We start from the raw sequence: 16,210 nt of genomic DNA, 5'->3' as shown, positions 1-16,210 counted from the left end.
TTCTTCAGCTTCGCCTGAGATAGGCTCAGTGCAGACAGAGACCAGACCTTTACCTCCTCTGTCATATATCCAAATACTATATCCACAATTACGTAGTCTCTGGGCCTTAAGGGCACTTGTCTGACCTGACTGAACATCCCCATGTTGGGCACATTTGTTGACAAATTTGATGTACTGATTCTTTAAATGCCATTATGTTCTTAAAATATTTAGAAGACAGAAAACTTTCCCAGAGAAAAAATATGAAAATTCAAAAATAAATAAATATTAGGTTCAACCTCTTTTAGTCAAAAAGGTTCATGTTAGGCACTCTTTAGAAAATGTGTATTTAAAAAAATGTATAAAAAATATCCAATTAAAAGCCACAAACCTTACAGAAGCATATAAATTCAGTATCCAAAAAAATTCCTCCAGTTTTCCAGTTCAAAAATGTGTATATTGTGGGAGGGAAAAAAAAAGTATTGTTGCTTCTTCACTCTTTCCTCTCTCACTTTTTCTTCTTCCCGATTCATGAGAATTTTCTCTCTTCCATCAGTGAGGTGTAGCATACTGTGTACCTGAGCAGCTTGTAGCAGATCACTCATCAACCCTCAGGTATTTATAAGATGTAATGGTTTTGCACCAAGTTCAGATGTTCAGATAACTGGCATATGAGAAGTAAAAAGGAAAGAAGGGCAAAAGAAAGGTGGTCAGGTGAGCAGCAGCCTGCATTTCCACCTGAGAGGGGACTGCCATCCTCTCTGGTCACTAGAGTAAAAGCCACTTCCCCTTATGTCCAATGAAGTGGCATCATGTCAGCAGTCTACAGGGATTTATATATCTTCAGCTTTTCCACTATTTCTCCCTTCAGACATCTTCAAGCATAATGAGTCTGGGAAACACTGCTTAAAACTTAAATTCCCTTAAACCCAAAGTCAGCCAAGTACCTACAGAATACTAATTATAATGCCAGCTTGAGCAGAGAAACATGTTGTGGTGGTATCTTTCAAGGAGAAATCATAAAACTGTTCCACTCCCTCCAAATTTTCATGCGATTAAATAAGCTGCCTCCTTGCACCAAGTAATACCTAAAAATAGCTTTGGCTTACGGCTTGAATTAAAGCACATTATAATACAAAGGTAAGCCTCTTAAAAGATACAGCATATTGACAGTTTTTCTCATAGCTCCAAGAAGAGTCCAGAAGGTTAGAAGTCAAAAAGAACATCTGGACAACCTGGAAGCACAAATTGTAAGTGTATGCAATCCATGTGCACTTGGAAGAAAATCTTCAGTCCATTTATTCCTGCCACTCCATCAACACCCTGTCATGTCCCAACTGACCACTCTTTTCATTTGGCTGCCTTGTGAGGTATGTGTTTTTTTAGGACTGATGCCAACTACTTTATTCTCTCATCCAAAATCTTCATGCTGAGAAAAAAAAGTAACCTCTAAGATTTACATGCAAAATACGGATGTATTCCCCAGGATGTAGAATGTACCTGTGACAAGGTGCTGGAACAAATTAATGAGATGGAGAGGTAAAGCTTGAAGTGTTCTCTAGAGATTCCAATGGAGTATTTGGAATGCCCCTGGTAACACACAGTACATAGCTCTCATTAATTCCAGACATAGGTAGAAAAGAGAAGAGAAATAAAGCTAGGAAGAAAAGAAAGAAAAAGCAAGGACAATCCAGTTTAAATTTCATAAAGTTCTGTGCTCAAAGCGACAAGGATTTCAGATCAGCTGTATTACAGAGACATAAGAGCCAAGCAGAAGTAGACCATATCTTTCTCAAAGCTACTTTGATATAATTGTAGAATGAGATCACTGAATCAGTGAGGTGATCAGAAGTTATATTATGAAAAGTTTTCATACGCATTCAGAAGAGCTCTCTGGGTATAATGCTCCAAGACCTAGTGTCTGTTAAAGAGAACCTTCTTGTGTCTATTGCCCTTCAGCATCCCATTTTACTATGCTGTTATTCCAAACACTGACTGAATTTCGCCCTTCACTCCTAACCTGCTGAGTAGAACCTCACTTATTTTGATTATCACCTCTGCACAATGATAGAACCCACTTTTTGAACCTGGTACACAATAAAGGAAAAGTTTTCCAATGTTTTTAGGGAATAATCTAAATCAGGAAATAACACTACGTTAATATTGTAATCTGGTAATGAAGAAGTCAATATATCAGACATGAATGATGATTTGAATAACCATGCTTTTAGTTTATAGGATACTTGAAAATGACACAGAGGGAATATTGCAGGAAAGGACAAGCAAGTTGATAAGTAATGAGTGAAAAAGAAAAAAGTTCTAGACCTATAATAAAATACACTAAATCCTAACTTCATTTGCTGAGATGGACTGTTGAGACCAACCATTGAATTTGTATGCAAAGATTTCTTAATAACTGAGGACAGATTTCTTAATAACAAAGGCTGGAAGGGGCTTGAGTAGGATTTCAAGAAACCATCAGCTGTAATTTTTACTCATTGTCTTGAGATATACACAATACTTACATTCAATTGAAATAATGGGGTTTATATGCACAAATATCCCTATCATCTTTACTTGTACAGGCATAAAGAGAAGACAAGGCTATGAACTGTAATGTTTCATAATGCAACACTGGGCTACATTAATTTAAATACAATTACATGTTCTAAGTCCAAAGGCTGATTCTGGGAATCTAACATATAGAATTTCATACTGCATAGAACCAAACAGATACAATATACAAGCAATTTAGACAAAGATATCAAAGAGTAAAAGCATGGTTATTATGTGAGATTTATTTTCCCTCCTACCCACTCATTTTTATTTATTTTACCAGTAAGAACCTGAAGAGAAAATAAAAATAATATACAAAGATATATATAGTGTGCTTTGTAGTTTCCTACCTTCTTCCTAAACTAAGATGAAACTTACTGCTTTCTGTGTTCCAATTGGCACAACATAGTTTGCATTTTAAGATTTGTCCATTATCAGCTTTAAAATACAGAAAGAATTAGTCCATAAAGATGAATAATTTTGGTTCCCTGAGACTAAACACATCTGAAAGTGTTTTTTGCACATCTAGCAAAAACAATCCAAAGTTACAAAGATACCTTCAAATTAATGGTGTGCTTTATGCAACATGCATGGCTTAAAAAGAAAGATACAGCCAACTTGTCAAAACCTTTTGTAATACTTAGCCATTTCAAGCCAAGAAGGTGGTGGGAAGGAGGTAGATGTAAGGCCTGTAAGACACTTCAATATATGGAATTCACACACACTAAAGTAAAACTTATGGTTGCCCACCCACCAACAATCAGTGAAGTCAGGCCAAAACTGTTAACAATAATATTCCAGGCCATGAAACTCTGACATATGGCAATAGTCACCTTTGTTCTCTCCCAGAGAGGCAGCAATATCAAAATTCCTCTCATAGGAGGAAAGCTATGCAAAATATGAAAATCTTCACCTCTCCCTCTATAATGATGGAAAAATGGTAATGAAGTAATATATGGTAGATTAGTTTCTTCCCTTTTAAAGACGATATTTTGCCAGTAGAACTTCTCAAATCTTTAATCACTTGGAGAGATTAACAGCAAGCCTGGAATACATGTTGAAATCCTATCTGAAACATACCATAATGCATGTAGCAGTTTCCTTTGGTAGGATCCAGCTGAATAGCCTTCATGAAGTACTTCTCTGCCTCACTCTTGCGTCCCTAAAAAAAAAAAAAAAAAAAAAAAAAAAAAAAAAAAAAAAAAAGGTGAAATTATTTTAACAGTGTGTCACCCTGGAGCAATCCTGTACAGTTAAAATTTTCAAATTCAGATATTTGAAAAACAACCACTATTATCACTAGACTTTAACCTAAATAAAAATGTTTAAGTGCTACAGTAAGTTTTGTGGTCAGCTACTTTATGGTGCAGATCTCCAGACTGAGGAAGAAGTGTATCCAACATCATCAATGTTCAAGAGGAAAGGAAGTGGTAGAAAACATATTGTAAAGGGCTTTAGGATGAACATCAGCTCCATGCTACTTTTCTGGACAAGCATTACACTTACTCAAGCTAAAATCAGAGGGAAACTAGGACAGAGCTTTAGTCATGCCCTTAAAGAAAAAAAAGTTGGTGCGGGGTGGGGGAGGGAAAGCATGTTATGGTTCTTTGAAATCACAGAATCCTAGAAGTTCTCAAGTTGGAAAGGACTCATAAATATCATTCACTCCCGGCTCCTCACAGGACTACCTAAAACCAAGTGTTTTCCAGATACTTCTTGAGTTCTGACAGGCTGGGTGCTGTAACCACTTCCCAGTGACCTTTGCAGTGAAAAACCTTTGCCTAATATCCATTCTGAATGTCCCCTGATGCAGCTTCATTTCATTTCCTTGTACCCTAAATAACACTATATACACAGCCAAAGGTAAAGTTACCACAAATGAAAGCACATGAATAGAAAATATTATAGGGTTTAATGTGGAAAGTAAAAAAAAAAAAAAACGTATTTCTGATTTTAATGTGGGAAGTCAGATTTTATCAGAAATCAATTCCAAAAACCATAAAATTGCTGTAATAAAAATGGTAATTTTTAAAGACAATGGTAAAAGGTATGACAATTGGTCAGGGAAAAAGAAACCAAAACCAACCAAACTAAGCCTAACAGAACTGATGGTAAAAAGAATAGACATTTTCTGACATAGAGATTTCCTTAGCACCAGAATCACCAAATCACTACAGTTCCATTATGGTATAGAAGTGCCAGAGCAAATCCATTAGTGGTCATTATTCTTGAAAAAACAGTGATATTGGATTAGTCTAGTCTGATACTCAAACACAAATCACTACCACATATTCAGTAAGACACCTGTGACCTGTTTATCCCCATCACCACTAAATTGGCTGCTGTGGTTTGTGCTATAAAATAGGCAGCCTGCAGAATAAAGAACAGTTAAGCTTAACCCCTTTGGAAGAAAGGCATTGTGGTCTGCACCTCTCAAGTTGCCTTGAGTGTGATTTCACAGATACAGCCATATAGGCTTTCTCAAGTTTTGTGGTCTGGAAACAGACATGGCACACATCCTGCACTATCCCACAAGTTAACATAGGGAATAATAATGAGGGCTGTTCATGGTTACAGCTGCTTTAGATTTTCAGTATTTCCCTCAGGAGTCTTAGAGACAATAAAATAGAGTGAAGGAAGTTGTGCAGCACTCCAAGATCTATATGAAGACCAGGTTCCACCAAAACCACCCCAGAGGTCACATTTCAAGAGAGCATCCTGGCAGAGATATGAGCAGGCTTACCATTTACAGGATTCTAGTTTCACAGAATGAATGCTCATTGGAGGTAAGAATTCAGCCTTATTATTTAGTGAACTTTCTTTGGTAAACCCATATTCCTTAAAGCCAAATCCACATGGCACAAGGTTCCTATCAACCAAATGGTGCAACTACATGATAGAGTACACTATCTTATATTGCAGTGGCCCATCCTGCTTTACAAGAAAACCCAAACCACAAAAAACAAAACAACAAACCCACAAACAAAATGCCCAAAACCAAAAAACCATATGACACATAACCCAGACTGATTTTTCCTCTTTTACTAGTGCAGTAAAGACATATATATAATATATATATTTTATATATATATATATGTATGTTTATAAAATAATATATATATATATAGTTAAGAACAAAAAAATGAAGAAAAAAAATCATCAATTAAAGCAACTAGCAGGGTGAGGTGGCAATAGAACACTCAGTTTTGCACATTTAAGTCTAAGGCTGGCAACTGTGGTCTGGCAAAAGTTACAATAGCTTATCTAAGTCTAGCATTGAGGCTTCAAAATGAGAGGCACTAAGCATATGCATTATTAATACTGACAGAATGAACATCTACAGATTTTGTATAATTGCCTTTTTTAGCAGACCAGCATAATTAGTTTTAGCCAGTTGCACTCTGTGTCTATTTCTAGAACACCAAAGCACATTTCATTGAATACAGTCACAAAATTGTAGCTTTTACCTACAGAACTATAAGGCCACAAACATTTATCAAACATGATGAATTTTTATTTACTGGAATCACCAAAAATACATGACTGCTCTACTATTTTTGGCACTTTCCAAATGGCATACTGCACTCAAGTTCAGGCTAGTCAGGAGACCTACAATACACAATGATGACAGGTGCCAGCATACATAACATCAAAAGAACTGCGCTATTTACAGGTTCAAATGGTCATTTCACAGATAAAGGGGAGAAAAATCTTTCATTACATCAACCAAGAGCAAAATCTATCTGATGAAAAACAATCAGCAAAAGCTCCATTTGGTCACATTGACCATCACTTTCATTTATCCATATTTGTCAAAAATTATTTTAAAAAATGAATAAAAGTGTCTTCTTCCAGACTGGCATTGAGAGGAACCTTGCATCCCACCAGCTAAAATGCCCTCTTTAATGCAGTCCACTGCTAAAATATCAATGCTTCAGCATAGATTTAATACATATTACTTTTTGTGTCAAAATATGTAAAATACAACCACTTGACAGAATCAGGCATTTTCACAATTAAAATTTAGTATTTATCATTTTTTTTCAATTATCCAATATACATCTTAACTACCCAACAGAATGCAGACACTGTGTAGTTTACTTGACAGTAATCCTGTCATTGTCCCTTTCCCATTATGTGTTCTCAGTGTTAAATAAAATAGATGGTGTAAGGGAATAAAATGATAACTTTTAAACAAAACCCAAATAATTATTTAAACAGCTGAAAAATACTGATTTGGGGCAGGAAGGCATTTGGTGTGCTGTCGCATGTTCACTGTTATGTGTATTGACCCACAGGCAGGAATTGAGAGCCACTGGTAGCCAACTTCCCAATTTCTATCAGCAGAGTTTGCAGTCATATATGCACAACGACATGCTCTGGCAATTTTACAAAGCAAAAAACTGTAAGTCTGCATGACAGCAGACTTATTTGAAGGATAAAGAAGTTATTAATCAATTTTAATGAAAATATTTGACAGCCCTGAGGATTAATAATGGGATACGAAATACCTTTCTCCTCTTGGCCACCAGTTTACATTCAGTCCAGGTCAGTAGCTAATGAAAAGGTGCTATATGACAGCTACTGGTCTGCTCTGGAGAAATGAGTGGGTGGTCCCAGCTCAAGCCCTAATGGAGATCCTCTGTAGAGATGCACTGGCATATTTATGGTATTTCATTGCAGAGACTAACAAGACAGAATCATAAAACAATCAATGCCAATCTCCTTGCTGAAGAAAAGAACTTGAACATGATGAAAACACTTTAATAATTGATTTGGAAGACTGGCTGATATTTGCCTTACTGGATCTGGACCTAAAGCATATAATGAGGACAAGCTTCCTGGAGTTTTGCATTAATAAAGAAAACTCTCCCATGTTTCATGCCCAAATATAGATGAATTGCCCCTGCTTACCATCTTCCAGCAACACCAACAAATTAAAAATGAAAAATAAATTTTAGAAGTGCAAGTAACTAATACAGGGCTCTTATAACCTAACACAAGTTTTCCTGGCTTTCAGATATACCTCACTGTCCACAAATCATGCAGACTCTAAATCAGAATGGCTGGGTGCTTGCAGTTTTGGAAGAAAAACTGTTAACTGATTAAATATGATGTCAGGAGCTTGATTTTTAAGACTAGTTCTTTTCAGTGGACTGCAAGAGGTTTTTTGTTTTGTTGGTTGCTTCTTCCCTAGAGACCAAAACAATATATCTGTGCTTGCTAATATTGTCAGACATACAGCTTATCTAGGCTTTCATATAAATGAAATATAAATGACTGTTATGATCACCAGAACAACTGAAAGAAAGCCAGCTAAAGGCAGTTAATTCATTAGTAGAAGACTGTATTTATCCTTAAAATATGAAAAAGCTGAGGACAAAACTAGCATTTCGATATCCACCCCAATTTTTTTTTCCTCACTTTTCTTGTAAACTGTGCCAAATTCATGTTGAGGCAGCTGTTGTACTTCAGGCTGCCGGAGGCCCAGGGACCCTGCAATGGTAGTAAAACTGGGAAAGACTAATACAGCTGAGCGGCTCTGAATAACCCTCCTGTGGAAACTATGATGCTACAGTGGCAACCAGTAAGGTGGTTCAACAAATTAGGTGGTCTCTGCAATTTGAACCAACTTTATACAACATAAATATTCATCATTCTTCAAAACTTAGGAGGGTTTCTCCAGTAGGACACAGACTTCATTCTTCAATACAGTTTTACCAACTTTAACTGGTAATAATGTGATTACTTAAAGAACTTAATTTATGCCACAAATGCAGTTGACTGTCACTCTCCACATCTGTTGGCTTTTTTTTGGCAAGCATTCAGATTTTTAATAGATTAAAATAGATTGAATAATGAAAATATTTATTAATGGAAGTTTGATTAAAATGTGCACACTGAATAGAGAATAACAAGTATTATATGTTCTTTCTCTCTAGAACATTTTAAAGTCACAGACCATTCAGTGACAGTAAAAAAGTTTGAACTGAACCTGTGACTTCCTTTCCATGTTTAAGTTATTGCAGACCTGCATATCCTGTTTCATAACCAGTTCCTTTTGCCTCAAAGTTGTGAGGCAAAACACAACTTAAATGGTGTGATACTGAGTAAATGTGTAATAAATTCTTCAAAAGTTTTTACTTAGCTGGACTAGTGAAACAGGAACTAGAGTTGCACCTTACAATGATGTCATTGACATAGGCAAGCTCTTCACCCTAGGTCTAAATATTAGTAGTTCAAAAACAACTTTAATATCTAGTATTTAGTAGCTAAAGGGAGTCTTTTCTTTCATTTTGCTGTTGTTTCTACAACTCTTCCCTCTTCATTCTGAATTACAACACAAATGTCTTGTACCATGATTTGTATGTGAAATGCTAGACCAACTGAAATAAACAGGACTTGGATTATTATCATCTAAGGTCTAAAATTTATCTCAGTTTTTATACTTCCTATGCATTAAGGAGACAAATCCTGCCTTTTAATCTCATCTTTATTAAAATAAAAGAATAACAACCAAACATGGCAGAGAAGCCATCTCAGAGTATGGGAGCATGAACTAGACTACTCTGGAGGAAATTACACTATATATCTTTATCTACAAATTCAAAGTAATTCACCATTTATTAAATTTTATAATAAATGTGGAGCAACTTTCTCATTTTTGTCCAGTGTGACACATCCACACAACTTGGTCACTGAGGTTATGACTAACATTCTGTCCTTCCCAGTCATTTCACTGGACCAGGGTCCTCACATGCACAATCCAGTATATTGCATACTGCTTGCATAACTCAGTACATAACCTAGCTGCTTTTGTAAATAAGCCTTGGTGGAATCAGTAACATCCAATCTCTTAGTTTAATCTTCTATTTGCACCTTAAGTGATCCACTTCCATCTTAATATATAACATTAGCCCTCCTTCAAACACATGCAGATTTTTGTTGAGTAAAATATCCCTCTACTAGCTTCACTGAGATACTACTAAAGTCAGCACGCTTCTTCTATGAGCCAAGGTAAATTGGGACAATAGCAACATAAACTGTGTTCTTGAGTATACATCTGCAGTGATAATTAAAGGCATGATAACCACAGGGTTGAGATTGAAGCAGTGCCCATTGACTTTGGCAGAAATCTACTGGACCATAAGCATTTTTGAATGTGACATGACAGCATATGAATGGACACATAGATCTAGAAATTAAAGCACAGCTCTAAACTTTACTGGCTTGGGACTTGACTGAGACACACTATTAAGGTGATATTTTCTTCAAGTATTACTTATCAAATTAATCAATAATATATTAAAGCTATTTGACATCCATTTTCTTGGTCTATATGTCTCCTATCACCAGAATCATTCTTGTTCTATAAAGTATTCAAACCAATATAGAAAAGAAATGTAGGTGTAAATTTTTTTCCCCTTGGAGCATTTTTATTTGGTTGTTCTGTTGTGGTGAGTTTTTTTCTTTGGTGGTATTTCTAAATAGTGTATCTATTTTTAGTGTTTCTTTTGGGGTAATTTGAAGTCTAGAAGGAATTTACCTCATTACATCACTGTTGGAACCAAGAAATATTGTGTAAAATCTTAAGTAAACCTTTAAAGAACTGATTTCATTCTATACCTTGTGATTTATTTACTGTATAGACCCCTATTGAAATATTGACTTCAGTCATTAAGCTTTGACCATTTTGCATTAAAAATATGTAATGAAATGTGAAGTTAATTTCCAGGTTAGTCCCTTTCTTTTCTGTTCAGTCTTAAACACATTTTATATTTTCTGATAAATAAATGCATTAATAGCTACTCATATTTCACTGGCCAGTCAGTAGAATAAAAATTCAGTATTTTCACATGTTGTTTTCACTGAGTCCTATGAATTTCTTCTAGGCTACATTTGGCCTATTTTTCCACAATTACTGACAAAATTACTACACACTGAGTAACTACAGCAGCTTTATTCAACCATGTAATAAAACAAAAAGATCTCTCTTTTGGTGGGTTAGAACTAGATCATTTTTAAGGTTGTTTCCAAACCCAAAGCAGTCTGTGATTCTTTCATGAAAGCAGTTCATTCTGTGTCAGTGATGCTGTCTGTAACAAGCTTTAAATTTATGTTGAGTAAAGTGAGAAGTTTAGGGCTCCCTCTTTCCTGTCTACAGGAAGTTAGAAACACGATACCGAAGATGAGATCCCTAAAGGAGGTTAGTGAGGGGTTATGTGCCTAAATACCTGTTCCAGAGTAATTTATGAACTAGACATATATGGTATATTTAAATGAAAATATTCTATTTTACAATTAATTCTATTACAGCTGGAATGCAGCCAAACACATGTCCTAAGGGGACTGGAAAGTATATCTATGGATGCAATACTTCTGGCACGCAGCCAGCCTCTGAAGAAATACAAGCCCAATAGATGTCAGCTATGGAAATTTCTGTAGTTCGGAAATCCTGTCATTCAGACTGGACGTGTTAAAGCTCCAGATACACCAGATAACTAAACCTTTTTAAAAAGGGCTCACACTTCTGAAGTCAGTAAACCTGATTTTCTCTACTGAAGAGGGAAACCCCTTCCTTTTAGCCCCTACAAGTGAATTGCTTGTAAGCTGGAAACAAAAATGAAAACAACTCACATTTTGCGAACTCAGAACTAAATACAAACTGCACACGTAACCCTCAAGAGATTTCAAGTGTTAAGAAAGCTTATAGTGTCTATGCCAAAGACAAACTGACTACAAGACAGAAAAGCAGTAGTGGCTGTTGCTTGGCTTAACTTGATTTCTTAGGCAAGGCATTCTCATGGACTCAATGTCATTTTTATATTGTCATTATGTGACTTTAATTGAAATATCCAATTTTCATTTAAAAAAAAATTCTTCCTAGAAGCAGACCTAACAGCCAAGGGACATAGTTTCCTAAAATGAAATACCTAAGAGCTTTGCTGATCTAATTAAATTGACCTGTTCAGAAAATGCCTTTTCACTAATTAAAGATTTCTCTATGTGTAGGCATTTATTGGCCCCCTAAGTATTACTGCAAATATTTTTGTTTCCTTTAAAGGAGTTGATTACTGAAAGAAGAAACTGTTCTAGAAGATCATGACTAGATTTAACAGAGCATTTCAATCGCTATGTCTTAAAGACAGTCACAATTCTTTTGACATCATGACTGTTCTCCCTCGTTCCTGCTTTCGTCCCATTTGTGTAAATCTAGGGAGACAGGAGAAAAAGTAGCAATGAACCAGTGACATTAAAGATGACAATATGACAGATATTTCCAACAGAAATGCAAATATCCTTACTGTGCTGAAACACCAGGAGCAAGTAATTACAGAAATTGTAAATGTTGAATTAGTCTATTAATCTACACCATTCTCCTTTTCCGCTGCTGTCCCATTCTTTTCTGTTTTTCCTATCTTCCATTCATTTCTATGCTTTCATTTATTTATATTTATTTTGAGATGACATTCAAGCACTACATCAATTACTGAATATAGTAGGGTATTTGATAGCAACACTGAGTAATTTCACAACTAACCAAAAATGGCAGGATACTTCACTGGCCTTCTGTTTGTCAGAAGCATAAGCAACAATCAACTGCAGGAAAAATATGGTCGCTCACTGAAGAGCAATTATTGCAAAACTTAAAAAGAGTAATAAACTTCAACGTTGATACTTGAATGTCTCAATCCTGTTACTTTCACGTTAATCCAAAACACTGTCTCTATCATGTCTGTGACCACTTTTTCTCAAACCCTACTTGAATAAAACATTTTAAAATAAAATATTTTTTATTATAGGGAATCTTCTAGGACGATTATTTCTGAATTTAATAGTCGGAGCTCCAGCGCCAAAATTTTACAATGAAAAGTAGTTTTTTCTTACAGCACTTTGGGTGATTTTCCAAGCCAGTAAAAAATAGGAGACTAATAGCACTGTGTGGAGCCATGTAAAATGCAAGAAAACACTGTGCAATTTCTTCCAGAGAAATATAGCAAAGCCTGTAATTCCTAGATGTGACACACTAAATGTTACAATATGAGGCTGACCCTAAGAATCTTAGCAATTCGAGCCACTACTGCAAACTACGCAGGGTCATTTGTGAGCTTAACTTCACTCAAAAGAGACAAAACAAAACTTAAAAACATTTATTTATAATTGAAATAAAGCTTGTCAGATTAGCATGCTACTGTAACAACCAACCACTGACTGATGGCAGAGGCCAGACATTAGGAGGGAGGGTTTCTTAGTCTTCTCTTTAGGACTACTAAAGTGACAGAAAAAAAAAAAAAATAAAAGCCTTCCTTTCAAATGATTTTTTTAGCAAGATAGCCAATGCCTTCTCTTCTAGAAGGTTTGCTCATATAATGGAAAACAAATTACATTGCATGCTCAAGGCATCACCTGGCACTGTAATTTTTGACAGAGTAATTTTTATTCTAAATCTGAGAGCCTTGCAATTTTAAAGTCTTTCAAAAAATTATGCTTTTCTTTGTAATGTAGAAATAAGCTACCTAAGCAAGGGATGAGGCTCAGATGCTGTGGTATGAAGCTACCAGAAGATTGGCTATGTTAACTAACATGCCACATAGAAAAATAAATTCCTCACTATTTAAGCAGCTTAACAGGTTACAGGTCTGAAAAGCACATAATGCTAAAGCACTACAGTTCTAAACACCTACATGTTGTTTCAAAAATATAAAAAAGGACAAACCTAAGTTCCAGACAACTGGCTATTTGCCAATTATTCTAGTAACTGAGCTACTAATCATGATTTTCAACCACTAAATTATGCTGTCCTAACATATTTTCAAGAAAATTTTAGCTTAGTGAGCTGTAATTCTTAGATATAAACATATAACATGAACTAATATAGGAGCTAGGAAATTCCTGTAACTTATGATATCAGGTAACAAGACTGTAAATTCATTAGCTATTCCTCTGGAGCTCTTAAGCCAGTCCATTTTTCCTGCATATACAGCAGCATGCCCAAGTCCATTTGGGCATTATTTGTATCTTGTCCAGCCTAAATGATTCTCTGATTCTATGTGATGCTGCATTCAGTAAGCATTAATACTGGCAACAGACTTAAGAAGGCAGAAAAGCTGAGGTTAAAATTAAGCCACTTCATTGGAATTAAAGTAAGGAAGTAAAACATAGCTGAATTTGTGAAGTTTACAGGTCTGACGTTACTGCTAGGGGGTTTTATATTAGAATTACCTTTGGCTGGAATTCAGGAACTTGTCTGGAAACTACCTCCTCCCCTCCCTTACACCCCAATTTCACTGATGGAAAAATTTCTTATCTATATTAGCACCTACATCCACCCTTCACTTCATCAGTGATCTCACATTTCTGTCCTAGAAAAGAGACACAGAGAAGTGTTATTAACAGTTTTGTCTCAGTACCTATATTCAGAAACAGGTTTGTATAAAGTTCAAAGGTTTGATTCCCACAGCAAAGAAGCTTTTAACACATCTCTAACATCCAAAAACTAACTGAAGTAGGCTCTTCTCTTTCCTAAATTTACAGGCTGTGAGAAAATTATCATTAACCCAGGTAGCATATATAACAAATAAAATACAGTAAAAAATAACAGAAGAATAAATCACAGTGTTAGATCAAGTTGGGATTGGGCTGAAATAACTACGCTAAAGGGAGCAGCTCTAATCTGAATCCCCAGGAAGTTTATGAAGACTTCCAGGAAGCATGCCAGTTCCAGCAATTATATATTTGTGATGGGAACTAATACTAGGACAGTTCAGTATGCCAGAAACTAGACAACATTCATTTGGTGAATCACTGAGCAGACAGTAACCTGCAAAACTGATTAAGTGACCAAAATGGGGATAAAATCCACATATTTTACTGCCAAATCTCTCCATCCATTTCTGTGTTGAATATTTTTCAGACCTGTAGCTCAAAGAACTAATTGGAATTAATGCCAATTTTCAATGGATCAAAGATAAGTGAACTTTATTTTTCATTAGTGAAGCAACCATCAGAAAAAATTGTGCCATCTGTAAATACTTTGTCATCATAATGTTCCTTGCTATATGTTTATGAAATCCTGAAAGTAAACAGGACATCAGCACCATCTTTTCAGCTTATACTGCTGTCAACAGAATGGACATCAACCCTATCTGTACATATTGCCATGAATATGAGAAGCAACAATAATAAAGACAAAAGCATCAAGAAATAATAACAAACAAATTTGAGGAGAATAAACTAAAATTATGGCACAGAGCAAGTATAGGAAAGCAAGTGTGTGTTGAGAAAGGAAAAGTATTTTATTTCCTATGATAGTGCAGTATTCAGTGTTCAAAGCTGTATACAGTTCTTCTCCTTGCTGAGACAAGCTCTTCCACAAACACAATTCAGATGCTCAAGGCACAGCCCACACCACACATATTTTCCATTTATATCCCCAGAGAAATTCAAACAGTCCAATTCTACTATAAGGACTCATGCAGATTTTTCATTGTTTGCTTCTAAAACTTGGGATAGTAACACCAAATTTTAATCCTCTACCTGCACTTTTGTAATGAGGGGACAGAATTTAAAAAAAAATAAAGTAGTGGCTCACAGTGTTTGTACACTTTTGGGATTTGGGAATTTTGTTATTTTGAAGAAAAGTGTGAGACCTTGTTTCCCAGAATCACTGTAATACTTTCTTTAACAGACCTCGTATTTCACACACTCAGAAGTCAAAAAAATTAACCATAGAACTACTGGGGTAGGGGAGTGTGTGTGTATAACAAACAAACAAACAGCAAAAAAAAAAAAGAAATTTAGATTTTACTAAGAAAACTCTTGACTTCCTCTCCTGGCCAGGACAGGGTTAATTTCTGCAGCAGCCAGGAGGGGGCACGGCCAGGACCCAGAGATTATTCTATACCACCTCCCCATCCAGGAAAGGGGAAAAGTGGTTGCTTCTGGATCGAGGAGCATGGTGGCACAGTCAGGTATTGCCAGGGTTCTGAGCATTCCCATGTGAATTGCTCTCCTCTCTCGTACACTTTGTTATTAAAATTGTTGCTCTTACTATTTGTTTTCTTATTTTATTACTGTTTGCAGTAAATTGTTCTTGCTTCAGCCCATGATCTTTACCTTTTGTACTTCTAATTCTCCTCTCCAGCCTGCTGCAGTGGGATGGAGAGGGAGTAGTGAGAGAGCAGCGTGTGGTCTGGAGTGTTACAGTGGGAACACTAAATCGGGAAATACTATTCCTAAACCACAACGCTTCCCCACAGCAATTCCAAGAAATTAGCACTTTTGTGTGAAAGATCTCCTAAGAAGAAGCCTAAGAAGGATCTCCTAAGAAGAATAACACTGAATTTCTGCTATTATTCTTGGGTCCAATATACAAAGATAACTGCTAGGAAAGCAAGGTAAATAAGGAAATCTTCCTGTATAACCTATTCGTAGTTCTGCTCTAGAAGAAGGTAAACAGTGGGTACATGTATTTTTCCATATCCCAGCCATTTTAACAGTAACTGGAAATTGTTAAAAAAAAAAAAAAGCCTTTCCCGGATGTGGAACTGACAGGCAGTGGGGATATGACACTACCACCCTGACTTCCATTACAAGTTAAAACCTTCAATTTCAGGTAGCTTTTAATAAAACTCTGCATTTAATATTACATAGTAACACAGACCAATTTTTAAGT

At 35.8% G+C, this 16,210-nt stretch overlaps 1 protein-coding gene across 4 annotated transcripts in view; it reads right to left on the bottom strand.

Moving 5' to 3' along the window:
• Positions 1-16,210, bottom strand: part of TMTC2 (transmembrane O-mannosyltransferase targeting cadherins 2) — a 230,874-nt gene that overhangs the window by 39,789 nt on the left and 174,875 nt on the right. For all 4 annotated transcript variants that reach the window (XM_068190320.1, XM_068190323.1, XM_068190321.1 and 1 more), the window contains one exon: positions 3,616-3,697. In XM_068190320.1, coding sequence (XP_068046421.1) covers positions 3,616-3,697 — 82 coding nt within the window. The remainder of the gene's footprint in view (positions 1-3,615; positions 3,698-16,210) is intronic.

Source organism: Anomalospiza imberbis, chromosome 5, assembly GCF_031753505.1.
Source record: "Anomalospiza imberbis isolate Cuckoo-Finch-1a 21T00152 chromosome 5, ASM3175350v1, whole genome shotgun sequence".
Taxonomy (NCBI): Eukaryota; Metazoa; Chordata; class Aves; order Passeriformes; family Viduidae; genus Anomalospiza; species Anomalospiza imberbis.
The sequence above is the reverse complement of the archived record's forward strand: the minus strand, read 5'-3'. Positions and strand labels throughout refer to the sequence as shown.